The sequence below is a fragment of the Heteronotia binoei genome, chromosome 2, assembly GCF_032191835.1.
Source record: "Heteronotia binoei isolate CCM8104 ecotype False Entrance Well chromosome 2, APGP_CSIRO_Hbin_v1, whole genome shotgun sequence".
Lineage (NCBI taxonomy): Eukaryota > Metazoa > Chordata > Lepidosauria > Squamata > Gekkonidae > Heteronotia > Heteronotia binoei.
The window spans coordinates 99,651,573-99,671,159 of NC_083224.1; the positions used below are offsets into that span (position 1 = coordinate 99,651,573).

Consider the following 19,587-nt stretch of genomic DNA (forward strand, 5'->3'; position numbering starts at 1 on the left):
ATGCTTGTAACCTTTGCCCGCTTGAGGACTTCAGTGTTGGTCACAAAGTCACTCCAGTGGATGTTGAGGATGGTGCGACGGCAGCGCTGATGAAAGCGCTCAAGGAGTCGCAGGTGATGACGGTATAAAACCCACGATTCGGAGCCGTAGATGAGGGTTGTCATCACAACCGCTTTGTAAGCATTAATCTTTGTGCCTTTTTTCAGATGGTTTTTGCTCTACACCCTTTTATGCAGTCAGCCAAATGCACGGTTTGCCTTTGCCAGTCCATTGTCAATCTCCTTGTCGATCTTGGCATCTGAGGAGATGATGCACCCCAGGTAGCTGAACTGCTTGACTGTCTTCAAAACTGATTCACTCACAGTGATGCAAGGAGGGTGATAATTTTCCTGGGGTGCAGGCTGGTGGAGAACTTCTGTCTTCTTCAGACTAACTTCTAGGCCGAATAGCTTGGCAGCCTCTGCAAAGCAGGACATCATATGCTGCAGAGCTGGGAGACAAGTGCAGCATCATCAGCAAACAGTAGCTCTCGGATAAGTTTTTCCATTGTCTTGGAGTGGGCCTTTAGTCGCCTCAGGTTGAACAGGCTGCCATCAGTGCGATAGCAGATGTAGATACCATCGTCGTCATCTATATCTACTGCGGCTCTTTGAAGCATCATGCTAAAGAAGATCGTAAAGAGAGTTGGCGCGAGAACACAGCCTTGCTTTACACCTGTGCCTATTGGGAAGGGCTCCGAGAGATCTTTGCAGTGTCTAACTTGGCCTCGTTGGTCTTCATGTAGCTGGATGACCATACTGAGGAACCTTGGGGGACATCCTAAACGTTCCAAGATTTGCCACAGGCCGTTCATTCTAACGGTATCAAAAGCTTTGGTAAGGTCAACAAAAGTCACATATAGACCCTTGTTCTGTTTCCTGCATTTCTCTTGGAGCTGCCTGAGAACAAATACCATGTCGGTGGTGCTCCTGTTAGCTCTGAAGCTGCACTGGCTCTCTGGGAGCAGTTCTTCTGCAACGGTGGGCACCAGTCTGTTCAGGAGTATTTTAGCAAGGATTTTGCCTGCGATGGAGAGCAGGGTTATCCCCCGGTAGTTGGAGCAATCTGACTTTTCCCCTTTGTTCTTATGTAGATTAATGATGATTGCATCGCGAAAGTCCTGTGGTAGTTTGCCTTGTTCCCAGCAGGTGACAAGTATTTTGTGAAGTGTGCTCTGTAGTACTATGCCCCCATGCTTCCAGATCTCTCATGGGATTCCATCCACTCCCGCTGCCTTGCCACTTTTCAGTTGCTTGATGGCTTTAACAGTCTCTTCTAGGGTGGGGATCTCATCCAACTCTGTTTTCACTGGTTGAAGTGGGGTGAGGTGGATTGCTGAATCTTGAACTACGCAATTGGCACTGAAGAGAACCTGAAAATACTCCGACCACCGGTTCAGTATGGATGCCTTGTCTGTGAGGAGCACTTGGCCGTCTGCACTACGCAAGGGACTCTGAGCCTGATATGATGGACCATATACTGCCTTCAGGGCTTCGTAGAACTCTCTTAAATCACCAGTGTCTGCACACAGCTGGGTTCTCTCTGCAAGCTTGGTCCACCACTCGTTCTGAATGTCTTGAAGCTTGCGCTGGAGGTTGCTAAATACAGCGCGAAAGGTTGCTTTTTTCCCGGGACAGGAGGGCTGAGCAAGATGTGCTTGGTAGGCAGATCTCTTTTTCGCCAGTAATTCTTGGATCTCTTGATTGTTCTCGTCAAACCAGTCCTTGTTCTTCCTTGTGGAGAACCCGAGGACTTCTTCAGAGATCAACAGGATGGTAGTTTTTAGGTGTTCCCAGAGTGCTTCTGGAGAAGGATCTGTGAGGTAACTGGGGTCCTCAATTCTTGTCTGGAGTTTTGCCTGGAAGACAGCTTTAACTTCGGCTGACTGAAGGCTGCCAACCTGAAACTTTCTCCGGGGGATACCGCCTCTCCTGGGTGTAGATTTAAAGTGAAGATAGAGATTGCAGCGTACAAGACGATGATCCGTATGACATTCTGCACTGGGCATTACTCGGGTGTGTAAGACATCTCGAAGGTCTCTCTGGCGTACCAGAATGTAGTCAATAAGGTGCCAATGCTTGGACCGTGGGTGCATCCAGGTTGTCTTCAGACTGTTCTTCTGCTGGAAGATAGTGTTGGTAATGGTGAGCTGATGCTCCGTGCAGAATTCTAGCAGGAGGCGGCCGTTATCATTGCAGTTGCCAATGCCGTGTTTGCCAAGTACTCCTTTCCAGGCTTCCGAGTCTTTACCTACTCTGGCATTGAAGTCGCCAAGGATGATCACCTTGTCCTCTGTAAAGGTCTTCTGTACGAGGTAGCGTAGATCAGCATAGAACTTGTTCTTTTCTGCAGAATCTGCTTGAAGGGTTGGGGCATACACACTGAAGAGTGTTGCATGCTGCTTGTTTTGAAGTGGGAGGCGCATAGACATGATGCGATCTGAGTGACCTGTTGGCAGGTTTTTGAGTTTGGAGGCAATGGAGTTCCTGACCATGAAGCCAACGCCAGAAAGGCGGCTCTCAGCCTTTGACTTACCCGACCAGTAGAGGGTATAGCCAGCACCGTGTTCTCGAAGACTACCTTCCTCAGGGAAACGGACCTCACTGAGAGCTGCTATGTCGATATTCAACCTGAGAAGTTCGTGGCCAACTAGAGCAGAGCGTCGTTCAGGGCGACCACTGTCTACTGTGTCAAGCATGGTTCTGATGTTCCAAGATGCAAGCTTTAGTCTTTGCACACTTTGTGAGGCAGGTTGTTATTTTTCAACCGCAAGTAAGGATGCCCGTTGACCGCGTCTAGCCAACTGGGGGGGGGAGGAGATGAGCTTTATTTAGGCCACCTTTTCTAGGCCCCTCTCCATACGGAGCAAGCAGTGCTGTCCCTAAATAAGGCTGCTTGGTCGTTCAGGGTGCTGCCGAAAAATGCTTTAGTCTCCGGTTCAGCATCAGGTGACCAATACCCTGAACCGCCTACATGCAGGATCGGGACTGCGGCTTCCAGTGGCATCTTCCACCTGCCGTTTCACCTTGCCCATCGCTGCAGGACTTGGTATGTTGTGGGTTGTGGATGTGGATACCCTTCAGGCCTGCACAGAGGAATTTTTAGGTGAAGCGCAGTGTGCGCAGTACTGGCTCCACCCTTTCACCATGGGGTCATCTGCCATGGCTTAGTAAGCCGGGATGCCGGCAGCGAGTCCTCCAGGTGGTAGATGTTACATTAACGAGCTCTGTCTGCCCGGGCTTGATGTTAGAGTTTTCCTTCTCTTGGCTGGCGAGGTTGGTGAGCTGGACATTTGGTCGCACCATGATGTGGCAAACTCTGTGAAAACGGGAGGGACCAGCGAGAAGGTTTTGCCACGGATTCAGTAATGTAGGAGAGTTCATTGTAGTGACCATCTGCCAGGCATAGCCAGACAGTGACCACACAGCGTTCACTACACCGGGAAAGGAGAGGCGATGTATTGCGCGTGCACTTTCCCGGGGGGGGGGGGCAGGACACCCAGAGGGAGCCCACCCTCCCATCCCCCCCTTGTGGTAGATGGATAATAAAGGAAAATAATTTATTTATTTATTACTTTCAATTTATATCCTGCCCTCTCCGCAAGTGGACTCAGGGCGGCTTACAACATCATAAAATACAATCAATCCAATAAAATATGTAAAACCATAATTTATGTATATCAGCTTTAAAACCATTCTATGGCGCTATTTCAGTACAGTGTAGGCGGTACTGAATTCTCGACTGTGATCACCTGCATTCTGTAAGATGTCCTGTGTCAACCCTTTTTCAAACCGCAAAAGGCTGTTTAAACAATTCGGTTTTACAGGCCCTGCGGAACGCAGACAAGTCCTGCAGCACCCTTATGGCTTCTGGAAGGGTGTTCCAAAGTTCTGGTGCTGCCACCGAAAAAGCCCTGGATCTCGTCACACACAGCCTGGCTTCTTTTGGGCCAGGGGCAGACAGCAGATTTTTTGTCCCTGATCGCACTGCTCTCTGGGGGATATATGGGGAAAGGCGGTCCCCTAGATAGGCAGGTCCCTGACCATAAAGGGCTTTGAAGGTTAATACCAACACCTTGAAGCGAACTTGGAACACAACAGGCAACCTGTGCAGCTCCCTCAGCATTGGCTGAATGTGCTCCCATCGCAGCAGCCCCATTAACAGCCGTGTTGCAGCATTCTGCACTAGTTGTAGTCTCCTGGTTAGCACCAAGGTTAGCTCCATGTAGAGAGCATTACGGTGATCTATTCTTGAGGTGACCGTGGCATGGATTACCGTCGCTAAGTCGTTGCGCTCCAGGTAAGGGGCCAGCTGCCGCGCTTGCCGAAGATGAAAAAAGGCAGATCTAACAGTGGCTGCTACCTGGGCCTCCATTGTAAGGGAGGACTCAAGAAGCACGCCTAAGCTCTTGGCCTTAGGGACCGGTATCAGTGGTACCCTGTCAAGGGCCGGCAGCTGGATCTCTCCCCCCGGACCGCCTCGACCCAGGTAGAGAACCTCCATCTTCTTCGGATTCAATTTCAGCCGATTCAGTCTGAGCCAAGAAGCCACGGCTTGTAGCGCCAGGTCTAGATTTTCCAGGGTACAGTCAGACTGGCCACCCATCAAGAGATAGAGCTGGGTGTCATCCGCATATTGATGGCAACCCAGTCCATACCTTCTGACAATCTGGGCAAGGGGGCGCATATAGATATTAAATAGCATCGGGGATAGGACCGCTCCCTGTGGCACCCCACAACTAAGAGAGTGCTTCTGGGATGCTTCCTCCCCTATCACCACCCTTTGTCCCCGATCTTGGAGAAAGGAGGTCAGCCACTGTAAGGCAGATCCCTGAATCCCCACATCGGCAAGGCGGCTAGGCAGTAGCTGATGGTCAACCGTGTCAAAAGCGGCTGACAAGATGGTGGTGCGGTGAGGAGCCTGAGTGCTGAGGCTCCGAGGAAAAGCAACAAAAGGAATAAAACCACTGCAAAACACCGAAACTGCACAAACATATAATCTTACTGAACTTACTGATTAACTGAGAGGTGGGTCTGGACGAGTATTGGCGACAGGGGCGCTGAGTGAGGCGTGTTGGAAATGCCGGAGTGCCGGAGGCTGAAGCCGCCTCAACCGCGGTCTGCACTGAACGGTTGGCCGGGCGATTGGGGCGGAGAGCCGGGAAGTGTGGCCTGTGTGGAGCGGAGGCCACTGGTGGGCGGCGTGGAGCGGAGGCTGCTGGTGGGCGGCGAAGCACACGGAGTCAGCTGGAGAGGGCACTGGAAGCCGGCCGGGTGGAGTGTGTGGTGAAGGACGCTGCTTTGTGATTGAGGTGGAGGTGGCTGGAGGCTATGACCGCTGTAGCCGCGGACTGAGGTGAGCGGCTCGGTCGGGCAGCCGAGACGGAGAGTTGCGGAGGCGGGGGGGGAGCTGTGCAGAGAGCTGCCACGGATGGAGCTCGAGCGGGACTGACGCTGTGCTCGGGCCTCGAGCTGTGGGAGAGAGAACGAGGAAGGTGCGAAGGGGCAGAGGAGTGAGGACCAGGCTTGGAACAATAAGCTAGTGGATTCAGCACTAAGGAGACCTGCACAAGAACCGGAAGGCTGGGACGCCTGGCCCTGAAGAGGGACAGGGGCTGACCCAACCCGGCGGTGATCAAGAAGCGGGCAGAAAAGTCACATCAAAGAAATATACGTTGAAAAACCACTACTAGTCATCTCAGCCAATTAAAGAAAGAAGAAAAAAATCAACGATAATAATTATAATTTTTTTAAATTTATTTTAGTTCACCCCCTCCCCCCACCCTCAATTCTAATTAATTGGTCAACTATCTTATCTCAATTTAGTGGATAAATAATCCCTTAGGTCTAAATAAAGTCATTCAAGAATTTTTCATCAGGCAGGACATGGACCTGGCTTGCGTGACGGAAACCTGGGTGCGGGAGGGGGAGACAGTTGCTCTCTCCCAAGTGGCCCCTCCTGGGTTCTCCGTCTTTCACCAGGCCCGGACTAGCGGGCGGGGGGGGGGAGGGGTGGCCTTTTTCATACGGGAGGATTTCTCCTTCAGTATACTTCCGCCGCCAGAGATCAAGGGCGTGGAGTGTGTGGGCCTGGTGTGGGACGTTGGGGAAAGTTTGGCAATCTGGCTGGTGTACCGTCCGCCTAACGCACCGGCCAGTGCCCTACCGTCCCTGATGGAGGCTGTAGCAGGCTGGGCATTGGAGCACCCTCGACTTATAGTCCTGGGTGACTTCAATGTCCATGCTGAGGACGCAGCTTCCACTCGTGCGACGGACCTAGTGCTTTCCATGGCAGCACTGGGAGTTTCCCAATATGTAACAACGCCCACGCACCAGGCTGGGCACACACTAGACCTGATCTTTGCGGTGGGAGTAGTAGTGGGTCAGATATCTGCCGAGGCAGTGCCATGGTCTGATCACCAGGCCCTGAAGGCCCGTGTGGACATGCCACCCCTGTCCCGTTTAGGCGGTGAGCAGATTTTGGCTCGCCCAAGTAGTCAGATGGACCCGCTGCGGCTTCAAATGGCTATACGGGATCCCTGGCCCTCCGGCGACTCGTTGGATGAGCTAGTGGAGACCTGGAATAACCGGCTCTCCGAGGCCATTGACGAAATCGCTCCCCGACGTCCTCTTCATCCTCGATCACGATCCGCTCCGTGGTATAACCCGGAGCTGCGATCAATGAAGCGACGATTAAGACGACTAGAGAGACAATGGCGCTACGCTCGTGACGAAGCTACAAGAACATCATATAGGTCATTTATGCGGACCTATGAGATGGGTATTCGGATTGCAAAGAAGGATCACTTTGCGTCCAGAATCGCATCTGCGACCTTGCGCCCAGCACAATTGTTTAGTATAATTCGGTCATTAACAGAACTGCCGCAGGGCAAACAAAATATTAGAGAATTGGAAATTGGCTGTGAGGCTTTTGCGAGCTTTTTCGCAGATAAGGTCTCGTCGCTCCGACACGACTTACCTGTCATAATTAATACAGTAGAGGAACTTGGGGCACCAAGCACGTCTTCTGGTCCAATTCTGGACTCTTTCGGTCCACTCAGTCTGGAGGAAGTCGACAGGATCCTTGCAGCTGTGCGCCCTATGACCTGTAGGTTAGATCCGTGTCTGTCTTGGCTTATAAAGGCTAGCCAAACGTGGCTGCGTGAGCCACTACAGGGCATTATCAACAGGTCCCTGACTGAAGGGATCTTTCCCACACCTCTTAAAGAGGCAGTGGTCCGCCCCCTCTTAAAAAAATCATCAGCAGACCCGGCCATATTGGCGAACTATCGGCCGGTGTCAAACCTTCCCTTTTTGGGTAAGGTCATAGAGCGGGCGGTGGCAATTCAGCTGCAGGGATTTCTGGAGGACACTTCCGCAATGGATCCATTCCAGTCCGGCTTTTGGCCAGGTCACGGGACGGATACAGTTCTGGTCGCTCTCATAGATGACCTCATGTGACAGCTGGATCAGGGCGGCTCTGCGGTGCTGTTGTTAGTAGATCTGTCAGCCGCTTTTGACAAAATAAAGGGGGGGGGAAAGGAGAATAAAGGGAAATAAAGAAATGGAGCAAGAAAAGAAAATAAAGAGAAATAAACAAATGGGAGAAGAAATGGAAAGAAAGGGAAATAAAGGGGAGAAAAAAGGGAAAGAAAGAAATGTAGGAAAGAAACGGAAATAAAGAAATGGGGGGAATAAAATAATAAAGAGAAATAAAGGTGGGGAAGAAGTGGAAAGAAATAGAATAAAGAAATTGATAATGGAAATAAGTTGTATATTACGAAACTACCCTCTATGCTCCTTGGGTTGAGGGGGGTGTTGGGTGTCGGTGTTGGGGTTGGTGGTGGATAGGTTTTATTACTTGTATACTGTTTATGATTATATGGAAATACTGTTTATGGTTATATGGAACATCAATAAAACCTGATTTTGATTTAAAAAAAAAAAGAAATGGGGGAAGAACGGGTAATAAAGAAAAATAAAGGAAGGGGAAGAAGAATAAAGGGAAATAAAGAAATGGTGGGGAAACAGAAGGAAAGGTAAAGAAAGGAAGGAAGGAAGGGGAATTAAGGGAAACAAAGAAATGAGGTGAAGAAATAGAAAGGGAAATAAAGAAATTTGGGGAAAACTTACCTAAACTGTGGCAGTGACTTTTCCAGGCTCCGCAGCGATCCTGGCTAGCCAGCCAGGCCCCAGGAAGGCTGCTGCGTGGCTGGGCCCCATGATCCCTACTGGCCAGCCGGCCCCCCTGGAAGCCACTGCACAGTGCGGCTGCACCTCATGATCCTGGCTAGCCAGCCGGGCACCAGGGAGGTTGCTGTATGGCTCAGCCCAGCAATCCCCAAGGGCCAGACATTCCCCATCCCTGCTCTGGAGGTTGGGTACCTGTTGGGATTCTGAAATGGGAGAGATTAGTCACAGAGTAAAGACACTCTTTACTGTCTAAGTGCCCTCTCTGTACAACATTCACCACCAAAGTGCCTTGCCCCACACTTTAAGTCCGCATGGCAGGATGCTCCAAGACAGAGTCTCCTGCTGTTTGTCCTACCTAGATAGTTGTGCAAGGCCAAAGTGGAGGTTTTTGTAGGGAGGGGGGGCTTGTGATCCGGTGATGGGGAGGGGGCTTGGCCAGCCCAGGGTGGAAGGGGATTGGTGGTCCATTTAGTTCTGAGGCTACACCAGGAGCAGTGGCAAACTTTGTTTTCATGATCCATGGGTTTCTCTGGAATACATCGGCTGTTTTCTTGTTATAACTTTACATGTCTCCGGGGGGGGGGGGGGGGGCCGCATTTCCAGGCTGAAAGGTCTTACGAAGGCGACTAATGCTAACCACGTCCCTGATGCCAGCACGGCCATCTACACCCCAGTTGTGTTGCTGGCTGGACGCAGCACCACTCCTCCTGAAGCCAGGAGCAGGCACCCACTTGAGTGCCCATACATGGATATAACTCCTATTTCCGTTGGCGTGGAGTGACTTAGAATGGTGTAATTGGCATTTACACCTACATAGGAGTTAGTTCACTTCCAGAACGCTTCCCCCCCCACCCCGAATCGTGTTGTAATTCATAAAGTATATTAATACAGGGGACACAACCTTGTCTGTCATTTACATATTTTGCATTGGATTTTTGATATGATACTCCAAATAGCTAACTCCCATTTTTTAAATAGTCCTTATTTTGATGAACTCACTGGTATTTTCCTGTGTTTAGCTTGGTACACTAAGTATATAGTAGTAATTCTTGATTTGGGAATATTATTTTAATATTGTTAAAGATTTAATATTAATTTTATATTCAACATATCTAATATTCTCTGTTTCTGAAAGCAAAGTAGCTCTACTCGTCAGTTTTCATACCTGAAACAAAACAATTCTTCTATTTCTGTTCCTTAGTCCTTGAGTTTTTCTGCAGCAGAACCATGAACCAAGGCTACACAATGAGCCAAAGTAGATAGATGGGTGTGACTATGGTTCCAATTTAGTATACCTGTGTAGTCACCAAAAAAAATCTGAAGTTTTTCCATATCATTTTATCTAGAGGCCATTGTTACCAGATAAATCATTCAGTATGAGCAATACAAACATACTATAAATTCTTTTAAAAATATTTCTGCCCTTTATTAAATTATTGTCTCTTTACTTTTGTTTCAGTTGTCGGACCAGTAATAGAAAGAGTTTGATTGTGACATCTAGCACGTCTCCAACGCTTCCTCGGCCACACTCTCCACTACATGGGCATGCAGGTAATAGTATTTGTGGTATATTTGCAAATGATCATTTGTTAGAACTGCTGTTGCTTTCGTTATACTGAGCATCCGTGTTTGAAATGAATTTGGTATTTTGAATGGAAATGAATGAAAATTTATAAATAATGTAAGACCTTAACTTTTTGCAACAATGAGGAACCTGTTACCTGCAGATTGGGCATCATGCCATGAAGCAGTTAATCTTGTTATTGTTTCGAGAACTGAATTCTTAGGGATATAATATTAAAAAAAATAGTCACAAGTTTTGTGTGGGCAATTACACCCCCCCAGTAACCTTCTATCCTTTCATTTATACTGTTCCCCATCCATTCTCTCTTATTGCCCATAGAGGACCTAATCTAATGAGCTTTCTGACACTAATACTGTCATGAAGAGAGAGAGATTGTAAACACAAACGACTAGCTTTATTGTATACAAAATAAAAAGAAATAAAAATGTAAAGAGAGCAATCCTAAGCAGGTCTACTCTGAATTCCACTAAGGTCTGTTCAATGGAGCTTACTCCCAGTGAAGTGCTCTTAGAGGATTGCACTGTAAGTACCTGAGAACTGAATCCCTAAATAATTACACACACAGCAAGAGGGTGCACTTATAGAAGGCTTAAGGGAGGAAATTGGGAAGTTTTAGGGCGGGACATACAATCTTAAGTCTGAGACTTGAGGTCTGAAGGAGTCTGGGAGCAGATGCCAGTGGAGGTCCAAGGAGCAGAGCACTGGGGAAGAAAAGGGGAGAAGCTGCATGACTAGCATAGCAGGGGTTCTCAGAAAGAAACCAGAGTTGTGTCCAGCAGAGTTCTGGATAGGGGCTCTGAGGAACAATTTGCTATGGACAGAAGACCCCCAGGGTAGGTGGGATCAACCTATGGTGTGAAGTGTTGTGAGCCAAAATTTTCATTTGTGAGCCAAAAATGGTTCTAGCTTTAAAACTCTGAGTGGGCTTACTTTTTTATTTTAGTTTACAAAGTACAAAACATACGAACAAAAATATAAACTATTATCATTTGTATTGCAAACTATTTATTTGTATTGAACGTACTTATGTTTGTATTACTTAAATAATTATTTTAAACTATATTTTATGAATGATTTAAACATAACTGTAAACGGATCAAGATGGGCAGTCATATAAGTCTGCCTGTAACAGTAAAAAAGAATAAAAGTCCAGTAGTACCTTAAAGACTAACAGAATTTGTGGTAGGGTATGAACTTTTGTGAAGTGAGTTGAGACTCATAATAGCTCATACTCTTCCACACATTTTGTTAGTTTTTGAGGTGTTATTGGACTCTTTACTCTTTTATATAACAAACCAAGTTAAATTTTGTTAACAAAAATGTTTTAATTTTATACTCTCTTCTTCCTTTCTCTGCTTTCCAGAAATTGAAAACACTATCAATATTGATATTATTCTCATTTGACACATGTGTTTTAATTCTCATTAACTTCTCCAAGTGTATGTATGTATGTAGCCAATTTCTAAACTTAGTTTGGATTGCATTCATCAAGCTAAAATCTCTCTGGCAATCCGCACTTGTGGCTTGAAAAGTTCCACAAACATCTAGAAGATTTAGTTTACTGAATTGTTCTTGGAGTTTTACAACTGTTATGTTATGCTTGAGACAATTAAATATTTATTCATTGCTAAGATACAGTAGTCGGCTCCCATTAAAAAAATAAACACTCATATAGTAAAAAGATAGCAAACAAGAATATAATTTTAAAAATTAAACATTTGAAACTCATAACATCAATTTGCAATGTTTTGTTTTATGTTGTGAGCAGAGGGCTGTGATTGCAGTACTGCAGCTTTACCACTCTGCGCCACGGGGGGTCGGAGGGGGTGTTAAAAACCCCCAGAACAGTCTAAGTGAAAGCTTTGTATTTGACTGAGAAATGGATGTTGAGCTACCATATTAACTCAAGGTACTTATGAAATTAATCAGTTCAAAATCAGCCTTTAAAGCCACCACTCAAATTCAGTTTCTGTTCTCAAGTCAGATTTTACTGACAGCCCAAAGCAGCACCAACACCAGATAGAAAAATGTAACAGCTGAGCTACAGATAACTGCCATTGTTTAGCAACACTAAATTAAAACAGTGGACAGCGATAGTTGTCTAAGGTTTTTAAACACACACACTCACACTCACACACCCCTTGGGAAAATAAGTCACTGTACACTACAAGTTGGAGGCTGTTAAAGTGACAAATCCGGAGGAAGTACAGTGCAAGACATGCTTTTCTAGTTAGACATGCTTTTCTAATTACAATGTCATAGTAGGAATGCAAAAGAAATTAATGCTTTTTTTTTAACTGGACCACACCAGAACACCATTCCAGCTACAAAAGAAAGGTCAGTGCTTCAGCTCAAAAAAAGGAAGGCAGCACTTTCAGCAGAGGAAAGGCAGCTATGTGCATACTCTCAGACTGACCAGGCCCACAGGGCTAAGCTGTGCTGTGGCAGCAGCTCACTGGTGCCCAGCTCGCTGGCTGGGCTCATGGGGCCAAGCTACACTTCGGTGGCAGCAACTTGCTGGAGCCCAGCTTGCTGTCTGGACTCATGGGGCTGAGCCATGCTGCAGCGGCTTCTGAGCTCCTTCCAAGCCATGCTGTGGCACCACTGGGAGAGCTGTGAGCACTGTGCCAGCAGCGCCCACCTGCCCAAGCAACGCCAATGCCTTCTGCCCCTGCTACACTTGCCCTTGGGATGCGCCAAGCAGTGACTCCCTTGCGGTGGCAGTGCTTGGAAAGCAGTGGTGGTGGCGGTAGCAGTGAAGCCTCCCTGGGTGACCTGCTTCTGCTGGAAAACTGGCCAGCCTCAGACCTTGACAGTTTGATGGAATGAGGTAAAGGGAGGAGGATGAGAAGGGGGTTGGCACCACCTGGCGTTCTCCTCAGAAGAGGTGCGGAAAGGCTCAACTCAGCTTAAGTGCCTTGCCTGGAAACTGTGGTCCAACCCTGTGCATGTTTACTCAGCAGCAAGCCACAGTGTGTTAACACAGTGGGGCTTCTTTGCTGGGACCTGTGCATCAAAGTGCAGTTTTAAATCACAGATGTGTAGCAACTGATCACAGACAGGGAATCAGGGGTGAGGAACTCTTCATATGCTCAGTACCTGAGCACAAGTTCTCAAAACAGGCCCTGCCTTAGATGAACTCCAAATGGGCCTATGTGCTGAGGCAGGAAGGGACATTGAGCCTGAAGTGTCTGCTGACAAGGTTCACCTAATATTTTACCGAAAGGGGGGGCCTCTGACTTACCTTGGCAAGTTACCACAGTAGAAAAGATGGTCACATGGAAATGACTGTGTTTAAGCTGACTTCAGTTTTCTTCTCAGATGGATTTCCCCCTTTCTTATGGTTGCCTTTCAAATAGTTGGCAATCAAATTGCTTCTCAGAACCTTCTCCCTCTCTCCCAAATTGGTTTGTAATTGGGCCATTTTTCAATGGTTTTATTAGTTTGGTTTAACTTTTACACACATAGCTGACAGACTAAACTCACACAAATGATCAGTAGCTGGGTACGTTTCTTTGGCCTTTCCTGTTACCTCAAAGGATTCCAGAATTTTAAGATTGTTTTCTGTCCCAGATCTGCTTTTGCAAGAAATCCATTATTGTCAGAAATGCATGAGTGTTTCTTATTGGACCAAAGACATTTCTTTGTAGCTTTGCAGTTGTCCCCAAACTCCCACCCTAAGTAGGGTTGCCAACTCTGTGTTAAGAAATACCTGGAAATTATAATATGAGCTCATGCCATGTCTTTGGCATGTATTCTGTGGATGGCAAAGCTAGTGAAATAGCCCACATTTTACTTCCACCTCTTTGGGGACAAATCTTTCATCTTGCAATTTCTGTTATTAAACATGAAAATACTATGCAGCATGTTAAAAACAAACTAGTATGAATATAAGTTACCATGTGCTGGAGTGATTATAGTGTCTTTACTCTCTCTAGAACTTCCAGCATCAATCACCAGAAACTTTTATGGGGTGGGTGTGGCTGGATGATTGCACTTCTGGTGATGTCAGGGGATGTGACCCAGTAGGCAAATGATGGGTGACATCAGGGAGTGTGGCCCAATATGCTAATGAATTCCTGCTGGGCTTTTTCTACAAAAAAGCTAGTGAAATAGCCCACATTTTCTACAAAAAAGCCCTGAGAATATCTAATCTATAGGCAACAGAAGCATTAAATGACCCAGCTCCTATACACTCCTGCTATAGTGTGTCAAAATGACTTCATAAGACATGAAAACTGCAAAAAAAAAAAAAGCATGCTAAAAGCATGTGCAAAGTCTTGCCTAAAGAACAAAACAAAACACATTCTAGAAAACCTGGGAAAGGCAGTTTTAATAGCAACTCCAGGAAAGTGCCTCAAGGATCTATCCTGGGACCTGTTTTGTTCAATATCTTTATAAATGGTTTGGATGAAGGAATAGATGGAATGCTTATTAAATTTGCAGGTGATACTAAATTGAGAGGGGTTGCAAATATAATAGAGTCAGAATACAGGATGGTCTTGACAGGTTGTAAAACTGGACTAAAACAAATGAAATGAATTTTAATGGGGAAAAGCATAAAGTTCTGCATTTAGATAGGAAAAATTTAATGCATCATTATAGTATGGGGGAGACTTGTCTTGGCAGTTGTATGTGTGAAAAGGATCTAAGGGTCTCAATGGACCATACACTGAACTTGAGTCAGCAGTGTGATGTGGTACTAAAAAGGCAAACATTATTTTTGGCTGTATTAACAGAAGTAAAGCGCCCAGATCATGCAAAGTGATGGTATCACTTTACTCTGCTCTAGTTAGACCTCACCTAGAGTATTGTGTTCAGTATAGCCAATGCTGTAGCTTCCTTCAGCAAAGGCTTTTTTGTTTGTTTGTAGGCTCAAAAACTGATCCACCAGCCCAATTCTCCCTTCCTGGAACAGACACTAGGTTCTTCCAACAGTGGCATTCCTACAAGGACTGGCAGATTATTTTGGATGGGGGGAGGTTTGAGCATGCACGCAAACAAAACCACCCCCAAACTCTCAGTCTGCTTCTCAACTTTTAGCACACTGCCAAGGTTTTACAAGAGAAAGAAGAAAGGCTTTACAAACGAAAGGATGAAATAACAGGTGGGGTATTTCATCTGAGCAGGAAAAAGGGGGCTTGCCAGACATGAGACCACCTCATTGTGGGTATTTTGCCCAGATTTCCTCAAGGAGGAGAAACTCAGAAAGGCCATTTCCTTGCACTCAACCCCGCAATAGCCTTGACTTACTGGGGAAAAGAACTAGAGCAGAAATCCAGGAAATTCACTTCCCAGGAAGCAGCAGGCTTAAGCAGTCTCTCTCTCTCTCACACACACACACTCACCCCCCTCACTTTTTAAAAGCTCCTCTGGCCTTGATTACTTACACACATGTAAACATGCACACAGAGCTCCCTCAATTGCTTCATGCAGGAGATTCAAATTCAAACTTCCCTTCCCCCTCCCCCACATACACAGAGGCTGCAGTGTTGGAGGAGCAAGTGAAGGACAGCTATTTCACACCAGCTGGGGAGGGGGCACCTGAGAGGAAGCATCCCTGCACATGGGCTCAAAAGCCATTTGGGAAAGGGTGTAAATCCATGGGTAATTTCACACAAATGTGCATAAGAGGGAAGTAGAAGAAGAAGAAGAAGAATTGCAGATTTATATCCCACCCTTCTCCCTGAATCAGAGACTCAGAGCGGCTTACAATCTCCTATGTCTTCTCCCCTCACAACAGACACCCTGTGAGGTGGGTGGGGCTGGAGCGGGCTCTCACAGCAGCTGCCCTTTCAAGGACAACCTCTGCCAGAGCTATGGCTGACCCAAGGCCATTCTAGCAGGTGCAAGTGCAGGAGTGGGGAATCAAACCTGGTTCTCCCAGATAAGAGTCCGCACACTTAACCACTACACCAAACTGGCTCTGTGTGGGTTTTGTATGTGTGGGTTTTGTCTTGGCTTTGGATTGGGGCAAGATCAGTCAATCAATCAATTCTTTATTACAGTCTGAGGACCAGTCAGTTTGAAGCAAGTAGAAAGCAGATTTTTAAAAGTACATAAAAATAAGTTCTAAATCAGTTACATTCCCTTGATCACACAATTCCTTTTCCTAAGAGCTAATACACAGAATTTTGCTACCGCACATGTTATCCATTTCTGACTATCACTTAACAAAATGTCTGCAATATTTCCGGTCTGAGGTTGATATAGTCTGGCAAGGGTTTGAATTTAGAAAGTAATGGGATAAGTATTTGACATCTGTCATCCTGATAGAGGTTACAATATAAAAGTATATGTGTGATAGTATCAATTGCATTACTCGAACAAGGGCAATAATACTGTTGGATAGAGAAGTTGGAAAATCTACCACTTAAAATGGCAGAAGGAAAGGCGTTAAAGCGGGCTCTTGAAAAAGCCCATCTGTGCCTCGCTTTAGTAATGTCTGAAAGATAAGAGGATGGTGTAAAATTCAAGTCCTTCCTCAGACTCTTATAGCTAAGGGGAGCAACTCCTCATCATTTTGGGCTCCTATATCAGTTAATCTCTGAATAACCAGATTTTTTGCCTTCGTTAATCACATATCAAACAAGGCTTCTGGATTTTCTCAATTAACTTTAGAGACCATGTAGGGTAGGGGACAGAGGCTAGCAACCATGGCATTAAGCCCTTTGGGTCAAAGTGAACTCTAATCCAATAAAAGATTGCACTTTCCAATATTTTTAGTTTAACTTTAGGCATGCCAGCTTCTTGTCTGAGGATAACATTTGAGGAACATTGAGGTGCGTTGAATAAAGATCTGAGAAACTTAGCTTGGACCAATTCAAGAATCTTAACATTTGAAGACAAACTTCATTGGGAGCCATATAAAAGTTGAGATAGGGATTTAGTTTGGAAAAGTTTCAGAGCTGCTGGGATGAAACCTGCACTTTCTGTTCTAAAAAATCTAAGAATTGCACTTGCACTCCTTTCTGTAGCATTAGCCGATGAGATTGTATTTGCTTTGAAATTGGCATTGTAAGTAAACAAAACATCTAAATATTGAAAATGCTTTACTTGATTGGGGCAAGATAAAATCTCATGAGCTGGTTTAATGTTAACTGCTGTCAAGCTTCAACAGGAAAAAAATGGGGGGGGGGGGAGAGAATAAACTGTAATTTATTTTCAGTTTTCTCGTCTTGCCTTCTGCAGTGGGTATGGGTACATCTGTTGTTGGACTTCCATCTAATACATAGCTTATGCTATGATGCTATAGGACAGTACCAAATGTTTTGAATTTTGATTACATGTCAGTTACTTCTTAAATGTTGCTAACAGCAATTCAGATTTGAGAACTTTGTGAAGGTTAGACAGAAAGTAATACAGTTCATTTTCTGAATGTAAGAGAATGTCTCACTGTCAGCAGTTACTAAGTTGTGTTCTAGCACATTGAAAGGTGCCTTGATGCTTACTGTTTATAAAAACTTGAGAGGACTAGGAACTTCGCAAACATCCATAAAGAATGTCGGTAGTCAAAAGAGAAAATATGTCAGCCTATTAAGAGATTAGACAACTATGTGTTAGAGAAAGAAAAATGGGAGACATCTATGCTGTGCTTCCTAAAACAATGGCTCCCTTTCTGGAATTGGTGACCCAGGTAGCCCTGCTAATCTATTCTAAACCTTGGTGGTGATCCAATCCTGCTGGGGAACTCCAGATGGTATAATAACTCTGCCAAGAAATATGAATAGAATTTAAGCACACACTGCAAATGGAGAGTATTGTTGGCTTCCATTGCCTTAATGAAATGCTACAATTGTTCAAAATGTTCTTTATACTGGTTGTCAGTGTATCACATACATGCTCTTTAGACAGCAAAATTGGGGGAATGTTCAAAAGAAAATTGGTAGCAGTTCAACTAGAATGAGCCACCTGCTCCTCTGATTCAAGAGCCTCTAATCTTAGATGGCTGGTATCCAAGCAGAGAAAATCTGTTTTAAGTTCTCCAAGAAGAGTATAAGTGACTGCTTGCTTACCTTTGACACAATTAGGTTTTCAATTTTTTTAAAAGAAGAAACTGTTCTTCATGGAACCTGTGGCCAAATAATTTTCCTTTAGGCATCTTCCAGACAGTTTCATTGGACATCTCAAGAACACCAGTTCCCTGGAAGCAGCAACCAATAAACTCAGTTACAAGAGTTCCTGGATGACACTTCCACACTGGACTCGTTCCAGTCTGGCTTTCGTCTGAGTCACAGGACGGAGATGGTTTTGGTCGCTCTCATAGATGATCTCTTATAACATCAGGATTGGGGCAGCTCAGCGGTGCTGCTGTTATTAGATCAGTCAGCCGCATTTTATATGGTTGACCACCAGCTACTGTCTAGCCACCTCGCTGATGTGGGGATCCAGAGGTCCGCCTTGCAATGGCTGGTCTCATTCCTCCAAGGTCAGGGACAAAGGGTGGTGATAGGGGAAGAATTGTCCTGGAGGTGCTCACTTATATGTGGTGTGCCGCAAGGGTCAGTTCTGTCTCCAATGTTATTTAACATCTATATGGATCCCTTGTCCAGATTGTCTGAAATGCCATCAATATACGGATGCCACCCAGCTCTATCTATTGATGGGTGGCCAATCCGGCTGTGCTCTGGACAATCTAGACCTGACACTTCAAGCTGTGGCATCTTGGCTCAAACTGAGTCAACTGAAGTTGAATCCGACGAAGATGAAGGTTCTCTGAGTTGTGGTGGTCCAGGAAGAGAGATCTCCTTGCCAGCTTTTGGTGGGGTGCCATTGATACTGACCTCGAAGGTAAAGAGCCTGGGAGTGCTCCTGGAGTCCTATTTGACTATGGAGGCCTGGGTAGCCACCTGCTGCTCTGATTCAAGAGCCTCTAATCTTAGATGGCTGGTATCCAAGCAGAGAAAATCTGGTATCCAAGCAGAGAAAATCACTACCAAATTCGCCTTTTTTTATCTGCAGCAAGTACAGCACTTGGCCCCTTCTCTGGAATACAGTGACTTAGCAGTGGTGATCCATGCACGGTCACCTCAAGAATAGATTACTTTAATGCCCTCTACATGGGGCTGCCTTGACTTTGACTTGGAAACTACAGCTAGTGCAGAATGCTGCAGCACAGTTTTTTATGGGGCTTCCCCGATGCAGAATCTTTCTCAGTTCTGCAGAGCCTGTAAAACCGAATTGTTCTGACAGACCTATAATATCTAAATGGGAGAGGACTGCCACTTTAATACTGCTGAGGACCATTATATGGGGACCATCATAATGTCAGAAAAAGAATAAAATCTTCTTCGTGGTCTCTGTGCATCACACTGATGGGAGAAGGCGCCAGCACCGATCTCGATCGGTAAACTTCAAAGCTGCGGATTTCTGCACCGACGTCCCAGTGCGCATGCCCAGAAGCCCCCACCGCGCATGCTCACAAGGACGGGAGCAGACATCCCGCCAGTTCTCTTCTGACCGCCGCGCTGATCAGTCGATCTCTTTGCTACAGTCGGTGAACTTCATTCTTTTGTACTTTTTGCATTGTTAGTTAGTATAGGTAGTTATAGTATAGTTGTAGTATAGTTATTAGTATAGTTAGTTGACAGATAAGTGTTAGCTGCGGGAGAGTGGGGTCGTTTTTCCCGCCCTTCGGGGCCCCCCTCTCCCTTTCGTTTTTCCCTTTGGCGTATCTTTCCTCGTATGGAAAGACGGTGGGGATTTTTTTGACGGTGCTCCTCGTGTGGGAGTAAAATTGCCCCACCAGATGGACACTCGCTGTGCCTATTG

The 19,587-nt window shown here is 45.9% G+C and overlaps 1 protein-coding gene across 8 annotated transcripts in view; it reads left to right on the top strand.

Moving 5' to 3' along the window:
* The window catches only part of MAST2 (microtubule associated serine/threonine kinase 2), a 424,890-nt gene that overhangs the window by 222,988 nt on the left and 182,315 nt on the right, over nucleotides 1-19,587 (top strand). For all 8 annotated transcript variants that reach the window (XM_060231742.1, XM_060231744.1, XM_060231743.1 and 5 more), the window contains one exon: nucleotides 9,691-9,782. In XM_060231742.1, the coding sequence (XP_060087725.1) occupies nucleotides 9,691-9,782 (92 nt within the window). The remainder of the gene's footprint in view (nucleotides 1-9,690; nucleotides 9,783-19,587) is intronic.